This window comes from Frieseomelitta varia, unplaced genomic scaffold (assembly GCF_011392965.1).
Source record: "Frieseomelitta varia isolate USP_RPSP 00005682 unplaced genomic scaffold, Fvar_1.2 scaffold_60, whole genome shotgun sequence".
NCBI classification, from domain to species: domain Eukaryota; kingdom Metazoa; phylum Arthropoda; class Insecta; order Hymenoptera; family Apidae; genus Frieseomelitta; species Frieseomelitta varia.
The window spans coordinates 341,878-353,188 of record NW_025110368.1 but is presented as its reverse complement, the minus strand read 5'-3'; the positions used below and the strand labels follow the sequence as shown (position 1 = coordinate 353,188).

Below are 11,311 nucleotides of genomic sequence, written 5' to 3'. Positions count from 1 at the left end.
TTCGACGCAATTTCTTAAAATTCGGCCTTTAAAAAAAAGAAATCAAAGAAAAAAAAAAAAAAAAAAAAAAAATGAAGACTTTAGACTTTAAGAAACAAATGCTTGTTGCAACGCCGTTTGGAATTTCAAGAACAACGAGTGTAATTCATTCGACGATGAAAGAAAAGACATTTCGAATTTCAAAAGGCAACTGGTGAAATGTATTCCGCATCAAGCCAAACAACACGTTTACATTAGTCAACAGCATTTAAGCTGCCTGACTGATTTGAATGACACTTTGGCTGAAGTGTAAGGAAATGTAGGTTGCTCTGTTGAGTGTTATTTTTTATCTTTAAATGAACGAAAGCCAGTCGAAACCTAGCACCACAGTGAAAAACAAATCTCGAACAATTTATACATTTATATATTTCACAATATTATTGCTCCGTTGTCCAAAGTGTAACATGTATCTGTTGTTCACGGCTACACTCACCACGCATGGATCACCACGACCATATAATAATAAATAAACGAACGAAATATTCCACATATTTATAATTTTCGATTCAAAGGCGAGTTCCACTCCAAAAGAAAGAAAAAAAAAAAAAAAAAGAAGAAAAATATATTCACAGGACATTTTTATCTTTTGTATATGCATATAAACGATACGTTTCTCGTATCACGTCGTAATGTCACGAAAGAATTTTCACACCTAACACGGTCGATTTGTCGATGCGTGCACTCGTCTCACGATTTCGTCGTTTCCTCCCTCTTCTTCTCCTCTTCGTCGTCGGTCTCCTCTTCGTCCATGGACAGATCCGAGGCATCGTCCTCCCTTTTCCTCGCCGTCTTTTCACCGTCAGACTGATTCAAATTGTCGTTCTCCCCGCTTCTGGTCGCGGTCTCCGGACTCTTCCTCTGCTCCCCCTGTTTGCCGAAATCGTACTCGTCTTCGTTCTCGATATCGACCACCTCCTCCTCGGCGCCGGATCTGAAATCGCGTTGTTCGTTCGGATAATTATTACTCGGGGGAGTTGTAGCTCTGGCATTCACAGGTTACTATCAGGATAATTTCGTTTCTAATTCTATTACTACACGTCACTCGTCCCCTTTGAGAAGATTCTGAGAATTGTCAACTTCGAAGAGGTGAAATTTCGCGCCTGCAGCGCGAAAGGTTGAGCAACTTGGAGCGCGTGGGATTGACAATTCGACTGTAAATGAACGTTTATGAGGAAATTTATTACCGTTGGCTATGAATATTCACAATCGTTACGTTCGTTGGAGAATTTTGTCGTGTGTCGCCTCGTTAAACATTTTGCATTGCAAAGTATTAAGTTACACGTATGTCGTGAATATTCATCGTTAGAGTTGCATTTCCTTTACCAATCGATCATTTCCCTTCTCTTCCGAGGAAAAACTATCAATTCCCGCACCGAGAGATCACAGTTTCAAGTTGTCACCGTGTTCTATTATTACTTTCGATTATTATATTAGTGTTTGTACGCGTGAGAGGAGAACTTCGGGACGTCTACATTGTCCATTGTCGCGATAATTTTTTCCATTAGGAGTCCTTTGAAATGTCGGAACGAGATGAAATGAAATGAAATTGAAAGGAAAAAGTTCCGCGAACGAACGAAACTTTGCCTTACGGGGCGAAGATAGAGAAAAGAGGGACTTAATGAAATTACGCGTCACGCTTTCTTCCTCTGCGCGATCTCCTTCTTCGTCCTCTTCTGGACCTGCTCCTCGATCGTCTTCGTCCTCTCCTCGACCGCCTCCTCCTCCTCCTGCCCCTCCTCCTGCCTCTTCGTCGCCTCCTGGCGTCCTGCACCTCGTAATCCTCGAATCTAATCGGCGTTCGACGAGGACTTCTGTCCCTAACTTGCGAAACCGCGCCGTTCGACCTCCGATCTTTGCTCCCGTAATTCACATCGTTCATCAGGTCCGAGGACACGCGGAGAACTTTGTACGCGGCGTCCTTTGGTATCAAGTAGCCAGACTCTACACCGAAATCGAGCGCCTTCTGGATGTATCTCTTCATTTTCTTCATCCCTGTATTCCGAGCAAATGTTACATCTCGAGAATGAATGTTATATTTGGAGCAACAATAAAAGCATAATATAGATATGTTTAGAGAATGAACATGTGTGTAGGGATTTTTAAACTGTAATTTTAAACTGTAGTCCTCGAGTGTTTGGTAATGTTACTTGAATATGTAACATATTGGATTTAAATGCAAAATTTTCACCTCCCTTGGTACTTTCAAACAAATTATTTTTATATCATTATACTATAAAATGTAAGATAAGAAGTGAGAAAATTACTAACGTTAGGATGAAATCCTAACTTGTAAAATTCTAATTAATTAATGGCAAGTAGCTTCCTTAATAATTAAAAAATTGGGTCTCAACGGAATTTATAAATATCACAGCTGTATTGTCTTTGCGTGATAAAATCATGATAAATAGATCGAGTGTATCCCGTGTTCGTATATTAATTAATCAAAGATTTATATATTGATTCATGAGAAAAGATATGACGCAATACGTGTAAAATGTGTTCGGTTAAATGCTGAATTGCATATCGGAGAAGAGTACTTGTTCTATCTGCATGAATTATATATGAGGTACGGTAAATCGGATTGTCGTTTAATCAGCTTTGATAACGATAATACACTGCTACGTTAATTAATCATTTCAGTCATCAACATCCTCTTATAAAAATGGTATGAAAAAGTATCGATACTTGTTGTCCCATCATTTTTACGCTCATTAAGCAATCCCAATTATCTTTCATAAATGCAATAAATGTTATTCGACGTAGGATGATAACAAAGCGAATTATTAAATAATATATAATCACTTTCAAGCACGAGCGATTTGTTTCGTTGTTAATTGAAATTAACGTAGATACTTTTTAATTAAATAATTAACTGAATAATTACATTACAATGACCGTTCAATGATAGTTAATTATGATAATAATGCTTTATTATTAATTAAATAATTGACTAAATAGTTAAATTATTTATTATTGATTTGATACAAAAACAGAACATTTCTGTCCACATACGTGATTATCGTAAAGAAGCTACAAGTATAAAAAGTGTAAAATATAATTATTAAATGATATAAAAAGAGTATTAAAACTTGCATGCAGAAAACGTAGAAGTGTAATCATTAACACACAGGAAATGTAAAATATGAAAATGGTCTCCCCTCTACTAGTGAAAAAATCTCTATTGAGGAAAATATAAAAAATACATGTCCAAAATTATGAGCGGAACGTGTGAAACGAAATCTTGCGATGCAAAAAATTAGGAAATTAAATACAGAAACTGTTGAGTACAATTATATCCAACACATGTATAATTTTTAATCTGTGTCGAGCAGTTATTGTCACCTAGAATTTAAAAGATACTTACAACCAGACTACGGATTTCTATGCATTTTTAAACTTTTAAACTTTTTTATGTAATTGAAGAAATTAAATAAAAAATAAGTAAAAAGTCGTTCGTCCCACGTATTATTATAATTACAATTATTGCCTTGAATATTTTCCACATTTCCGCGTATCATCATGCGCATCGCGAAATGTGTTTTTGCAGCATGAAGTTCTCCAGAAATGCAATAAAAATCCGCAGTCTATTTGTAACTTTCATTGCTCTTACCTTCCCCTCCGCTGGACTTGTGCATGCAGGACGAGAGAGTTTGATCCCTGGAGATTTGTCGTCGCTTGACGCGATGGACCTTGGAATTTCTCGTCGTGTCCTTTCGTTTGTTGGCCATGCTATCGCCAGGTTGGGAATTCGGACAATCCAGAACTTTTTCACGGCGTTTCAACCGCTTGCAAAACTGGCACTTCGTTATGTTATAATTCCTCAGCGTCTCGCGGGCGTCTTCTTTGCTGCCACCAAGGCTTAGGAATTTGTACACCAGCTCGGAGATGTTTGGTTTACGACGTAGCTCTGAAATATGACAAACCAGTTATCTGGATTCGATACCAGTCTTTCTCTCTTTCTTTTTGAAGCTTAAACTTTGTTCAATTTTCGCAAAATTTTCTAGTGGACGTGTGATCTATGCAAGTAAAATCATTCGCTAGGCTACAGAATTCTTTCAACGCATCGCTGTTGACAGTGGCGAAATTTAAATGACAAACGAACCTCGCGGCGTGAACGTTTATCAAAATTCGCGAAGAGGCGCGATAAAATACGAGTATCTCAGGAAATTCGAGTGGATCGAAAGCTTCTGTCCTTGATAGTTCAAGGATGGAACTGGGACGTGATTCTTTTGAAACTCGGGAGGAAAGTGTTTCAACTTCAAGCACTTAAACGTTTGTGGAGTGCAAATGCTGAGAAATTCCAGCGTGAATAGTTCTTAATCCAAAGGATATCGAATATCTTAGATTTGACATGGTTTAAAAATTCTCTGGAAAATGTTTTAAGAATATTCAAACATCAATTTGGAATCTTCAGTATCTGAGAAATTAGCACGAGACAGTACATTCTTCTTAATACTTCTAAATACTTTTTTAAAAATCTATCTTTTGGATTTTATCAAAATCCGAAACCATGAAGATACTAGTATGAAATACAAAACTCGAGATTAGCCAATCAATGAATCGATTGAATTTCAGTAATGGAGACTTTTGAAAGAAATACTTTGAAATTCAGGATGGAAATTCTCGATGAGGTTTCGCGCTGCTTGTTGCAAATATTGAGCCAAGTTTGGCATTCGGTGGTTCGAAGAAATCGATCGGACAACGGCAGAAGGAACGCAACGTGGCTACAGGGACGTGGATGTTGTCTCTGAACATAGTAAACAAAATAAAATGTGTACGATGAATGGCTTCTTGTGGGACCGATTATTGACAATCCAAAAAAGTCGGTCAACTTTAGAGTTTACTATGTTCTCGTCTGTGAAAGAAGATGGGTGTATTTTAATCTCGATGACATTACGAGGTTTAATACCTGCACAGAACAAAATGACGTTTCGTTGTATGATATTCGAAAAATCGTACTTTTTCTTCTTTTTAAAACTGTAGTATTTTCATGTTGAACATTCTATCATTTTATTTGGTGGATTCTTAATCGACAAATAGGATATTTCTTCGCTCATTCGGCTTGGTTACTTTCTTTAATGAACAATTCGCCAAAGAAGAAGAAAAAAAAAAAAAAGAAAGAAGAAGTCAAAAAAAGGAAAAGAGGAAAACAGAATAGGAAAGAGAATTTTAGTTAGATCCAGAGGGATTTTGTCGCTTTATATTTTTCGCTCAGGTCTTTTTTCAAGATCATCTCACTCACTCATCTTATGATGGCTTCGCGCATGAGGACGTTTCTTTATGCGGGCCATTTTGTGCTTACTGTTGGGTCCGAAATTCTGCCGGATGTCCGCGCCTGTTTCCTCGGCGGTCGCTGTTTCTCTAGGATTTTGACCGGTCGTGGCGCGAAAATTTGGTATATTTTTAGAATTTTCAGGACATTGATGAAAAGAAAAGTGGCACGGCCGACGGTGCCAATCCGTCGGTTCCTTTCGCCTATTTTTTCCCTTCTTTGCAGGAAACAACGAAATCGCGTCTCGTCACGCGTTTTCTGTTCGCCCTCGCGCGTCTCATAAAGCAGGCACTGCCTTCCGTCTGCCTTCTTTTTCTTTCCGTTCTCATCGCACGAAATTGCCCAAGAATCTCTTTTCCTTTGCCGTTCGAGTCGAAATGAAACGTCGTTCACTCTTGTCAAAATTTGATTTTTGAAAAAAAATTTAATATCTCCGTTTCGTATTTCTACGAAATTAGAGAACTCGTAAAAACTGCGACCGAGTTCCGTCTATCCTCAACGATTTACAATTTACACAACTGCTTGAAAAATAAATCTGAATCAAATGTGTCGAACACTATTTGTATTTTTATTCAAGTTCTATTTATACCAAATTTTAATTAAGCTTACATTGCACGATATTGTACTGCTTGTAGTTACATGGCGGAATTGTTGTAAATTCGTACATTATATATTCGTATTCGTATAAATAATATGACGAAATGAAATTATTACGTTCCGAATTATTAATTCATGTACAGAGGAATTTTAAATTTATTGCTAATAAATAATAATTTTCTAAGTAATTATTTTAATAAGTAACTAATTTTATTACCATTCATATTATAATAAATGTAAAAATTTATAAATAATTTTATAAGTAATTATTACTAAATTTATTACCAATAAGTATTACTAATAAATATACTAATTTATTGTTAACAAGTAAATTATTACTAATAAGTAATAATTTTAATGAGTAAGTAATTTTTCTAAGTAATTATTTTAATAAGTAAGTAATTTTATTGCTATTAATATTATAATAAATTTAAAAATATAAATATAGTCTTTAAATATAAAAAAGTTAACAAGTATGTAGGTATTATTATATGTATCTAGATTGAAGGGAATTATTTTTCTGATTTCGGATTAAGATTCGTTCATCTTATTATCTCAGCGTATTTGACATACCGTCCCGACTATTTTTCGTCTTTTGACCTTTCTGTCTATTTTTCTCGTGTGCGCACGATGATGGCATCATAGTGACGACATCCGACTAGTGGAATCCAATAACTACGATCACAGGGTTGCGCAGCTCCGCGAAGGGTGACGAGGTCAAACACCACGACTCGAGATCGTCGACATCGACTTAAATTCTCTAGGAAACATCGAAAGACTTGCACGGTTGTAAAACACACTTTCGTCGCTTGCATCACAAGGAATCTCAAATACGATCAAATTAATTGATCTATGTCAATTACCTAAAACTACAACCATTTAAATCAGAATCCGTATTCGTCAAGTTCCGTAATAAAAAAAAAAAAAAATTCGTATTTAATTGTGTTGCAGAAAAGTTAAAGTATTTCTCCTCCGAATTTCCAGTAAGTATAAAATTGCAATTTTACACAGAATGTCCCGCGAGAATATCCGCGATATCAATCGGAGCGTTCTGCAGTATAATCGACTGTTATAATTCGAAGAAATTCTATAGCCGATATTCTTGATTTCTCGGGAATTATTAATATCAACCTATATCGGGCGCACAACCGCGAATCGATAAAATAATTCTTGATATCGTGTATCACGGTAGAAAGCTGACTTTATTTGAGATTTTAGGTAGCGATACAAAATTATCATAGAAAATATCGACAAAATTGAACGCGTTATCGCGTTGATAACACATAGTAGCGATAGCTAGTCATCAGTTGATTAAAAGTTTCGCCTCTTGGATTTAATATTCCAGAATAATTAGTGAAAATTTTTTTACTATATATTTTCTCCCACTTCTTTTTTTTCTTCTTTGGTAAATGAATCGTATTTATATGAGAATTGTATTATAAATCGTATTATATAATCGTTAATTTATGTTCTCGATTGTATTGTTCTCGCTGTTTCCTTCGTTGGAGGCGTCCAATTTCTCTTCGACGATTCTCATCGGATTTTCTAGCGATGGGTCATCATTTCGCGAGGCATCCTCCCGATTGGTCGTCGATTTTCGTCGTCTTATCGGCACTCTTTCGTTCACTTCGTTGTCGCTGAATTTCGCGCTGTCCGTGTCCTCGTTGCTCGAGTCTTCATTATTCTTCTTCGAGTTTTTATTATCCTCCTTTCTGGCGCGAGGAGATTTAGCCCTTCGATCCCTGCGGCCCTCCTTCTTCTCGTTCACGTCGCATTTGTCCGAGCTCCGCGTTCTCCTCGTGTTCTTTAGAACGTTCTCGTCGCTTTTGTTGCTCGGGACGTTGGACAGCATCGATATCATTAACTTGTCTCTGAAGCAGAATTTCAAATTATTTTTCGACTACTCTCGTTGAATACCTCACTTTTTCCGCTTGCGAGAGATGAAATTTATATAATAAAGGTATAAAATGTACGAATTAATTTTGGAAAAAATTGGACATTTTTTCTTTTTTCAGCAATTATTATATTGGAATGACGATTTATTTATTTTTGGAAATTATGATTACATAGAAGTATATTGAATTTCTATGTCCGAATTTCGACTTGTTTTTTATTGTATTACATTTATTGTATTACGAAAACATAAAATTGTCTAGAGATCGAAGTCAAATGAATCATTGCAATTGACTGACTGACCATTGTAATGATTATTGAAACAGAATTTTGAATTCAGATGGAAATTTTGATTTACTAAACTCTTCTTGGTTAAACTCGTTTATCTGAGCATAAATTTTTGAAATAAACTATAAATAAAAAAGATTCCTAAACTTCCACAAATCTTATATTAAAGAAAATAAAAATTTTTTTTATAAATAATGTACCTCTACAATGTGCGTATGCAATAATGTATAAAATAATGTATTTTAAGAAATATTCTTTACAGATGGTAATTTAGCAATACTTTATCTTTCCTATCGCATTGTTGAATCACGTACCATCTGTTCTGATCTATTAAAGGTGCTCCATAAGTAATGTCTTTTTTTTCAAGTTTAATAAACATTGCCATCTACTGACAATTTAAACAAAATAATTTAAATTAAATAAAATTTCTGTACTTAAAATAAAGTAAAATAAAATAAAATAGAATAAAATAGAATAAAATAAAATAAAATAAAATAGAATAAAATAAAATAGAATAAAATAGAATAAAATAGAATAAAATAAAATAAAATAGAATAAAATAAAATAAAATAAAATAAAATAAAATAAAATAAATTTCTGTCAAAAAACGACATTACTCATGGGGTACCTCTTTTATTATCTCCCTCCGGAAGCTTCGTAATCGTTCCCAAAATTTCTGCAGTTTACATGCAAATCACGAAAGAAACTTTACAGGGGGGACCTCCGATATAGATTGATAACTGATAATCTGTCGAGGAAGAACATCTCGAAAAATTAACTCAGTTCCCAGAGCTTCCGTAAATCTACACGAAACAACGAGGGACACAACACGAGAGGCACGTGTGACGTCTAAATCACTAACTTGTTTCTTCTCCTCGTGTTCCTCTTTTTACCATCTCGCGGAACACGTTCCGTGGGACCCCTCTTTCTGGAATTCTTTTTCGCTTGGCTCGAATTCTTCGTGGTCTTCCTCCTCTTTCGCGGAGGAGTTTCCGGCCTCGGTGTGTCCTCGCGGCGCGTGATCTTCTTCCGTTCCGAGTTCCACGGCGGGGTCGGTTGATGATCGTTGGTATCGGGCATCGGATCCTCTTCACCTCTCCTCGCTCTTTTCCGCCTCTTGCGCGACTCCACGTCGCTCCTCTTCGATTTTATCAACGTCGGGGATACCCGTATCACTTGCCCCTGGGGATCGGTTGGAATTAGGTAGCCGGACTTCACGCCGAACGAGAGCGCCTTGCGGATGTACTTTTTCGCTTGCCGTTTCCCTGGGTGAAGCGTGAGAAAATGTTTTTCTTATAGCGGCGGGACTTTCCGTCGAGAAAGTGATAGAAGAAGCGAGGGAGGGGAACCGTGGATGGAATAATAGAATTCTGTAGACTTGAGAATAGATGTAACTAAATATTTAATCTAAGGATTTAGATTTAAATTTTAAGTTCCAGTTTCAATTCAAATACTTTTCGAGTTTGCGAAAGAATTAAAATTTCATTTATATTCTGAATTTTGTTTCCTTAGTTCAATCAGAATTTAGAATTGCAATGAAAACCTATGCTTGTGTCAAAAGGACTTTTGACAATAATCTTGCAACTATTATTATATCATAACTATTATATATGTTATATTATATTATATTATAGCTATTAATACATGAAATCAACATAGAACTATTTCTACCAGAAATCTTCATGTAACATCCAAAGAGATAAATTAATTCAAAATTTAAATTGAATTGATAGGTTAACAATTTAATTTAACAACAAAATTCCAAAAAAAATTCCATTTCCAGGTAAAGGTACCAAATATGTTATAGAAGTCTGTTGTTACCCTGGCTCGCAGCGTATTTTAACAAATATCCGGACTAAAAGGTCGTCCAGATGATACCTTCCTCGATCCCAGCCTTGATGTAGTTGTTAATGACTTGGACGAGGGACTTTTTCTTCAGCAAAGCTCTAGTGTTATCGATCGACTTGGCGAGAACAATCGGCTCCACGGAGACATTCGATACGCTGCTGTTCTCGGAGCTGCTGGCTGCCGAGCTATTAGCGACGTCCATCGACAAGTTCTCCACGGACGTTGCCACGGATTTCGTGTACTCGGAGTCGTCAATGGTGGGCGAGCTATCGTACGAGTACTCTCGTGTATTTCGATATTTCCGCCTTCTCCCGTGGTATCGATCCCCCTTGTACCTCGAGACTCTGTTCTGCACTTTCGCTGAGGGAAGATTTCTTTTTTTTTTTCCTTGATATGCTTTGGTACGTTTCATTTTAAATAATTATGTTTGCAAAAGTATGAAACTTGAAATATGAAAATTTGTTCTGCATAATACATGGAAGATGGAGAATTTGAGGGATGTTAGAAATTAAAAAGGAATTGGTTATATTTGTCACAGAAGCTTCTCTTTTATTATAATTTCTGTAATAGTAAAATAAAAGTTTATTGTTTTATTATTCTAAATTTTATTACTCAGAAATTGACAATTCTCCTTCCACTTTAATTATTACAAAATGTCGGAGTTAATTTAACGTCGACAAAGATAAACTATCAAAAGAAAAAACCAAGAAATTAAATTATTATTATTAGAAATAATCGTTAGACTGTGATAAATTGTATTATTATTATTGTTATTAAAAGAGTAAACGTAATATTGCCTCTTCGGTAGTTCGGTAGTTTCCGAAAGATCGTAATTGAGAACCCGCTTTCTGCAGGAATAAAAGAGGAATGGCATTATCCAGAGAACTCGTTATGACAATAGCACCTTGGTTATGTTTGTCGTTGAGCAGTCTGTAGACCATTTCTCGGCGTGCAATGTCCGGTCGTTTGCGATATTGCCGATTGATATAACGCCGTTTTGTTATCCGTTGTTTCCGGGGCTGGCCTCCTGCCTTCTTTTTCGGCGGTGCCATTATTCGGTAATGGCACTTCTTTCGTCGCCCCGAAGATTGCTGCTCGCTGAAACAGCGGAGTCGCGGTTGGCACCGAAAAAGACGCTCGTTCATCTGCCTGTCATCGATTAGTAGCTACGTCACGTAGCCGGTATAAAGTCACGTCGTTTGCCATTTTCGTTCAGTTTGCTAATTCATTCCCGAACGTTGTGAAACCATTTGTATTTACGGCGGGTTCTCCTCCTCCGAGTAATTGTTAGAACGAACTATCAGAACCAACTATCTACGTAGATGGGCCACGTAGATGTTTATCGCAGTCAGATTTCCTAATACGAAGGCGAAG

The 11,311-nt window shown here is 36.3% G+C and overlaps 2 protein-coding genes across 2 annotated transcripts; both read right to left on the bottom strand.

Moving 5' to 3' along the window:
- Positions 1 to 666: 666 nt before the first annotated feature.
- Positions 667 to 6,551, bottom strand: LOC122534475 (peptidyl-prolyl cis-trans isomerase G-like). Its single transcript, XM_043665135.1, has 4 exons — positions 6,482 to 6,551; positions 3,650 to 3,946; positions 1,668 to 2,031; positions 667 to 970 (listed from the first exon to the last, which is right to left on the bottom strand). The coding sequence occupies exons 1-4, from the start codon at positions 6,549 to 6,551 to the stop codon at positions 727 to 729; spliced, it is 975 nt and encodes a 324-aa protein (XP_043521070.1). The 3' UTR covers positions 667 to 726.
- Positions 6,552 to 7,367: 816 nt separating this feature from the next.
- Positions 7,368 to 10,989, bottom strand: LOC122534474. The gene is made up of 4 exons (XM_043665134.1): positions 10,779 to 10,989; positions 9,968 to 10,297; positions 8,952 to 9,354; positions 7,368 to 7,779 (listed from the first exon to the last, which is right to left on the bottom strand). Exons 1-4 carry the CDS (start codon positions 10,987 to 10,989, stop codon positions 7,368 to 7,370), a joined length of 1,356 nt encoding a protein of 451 aa, XP_043521069.1.
- Positions 10,990 to 11,311: the final 322 nt, after the last annotated feature.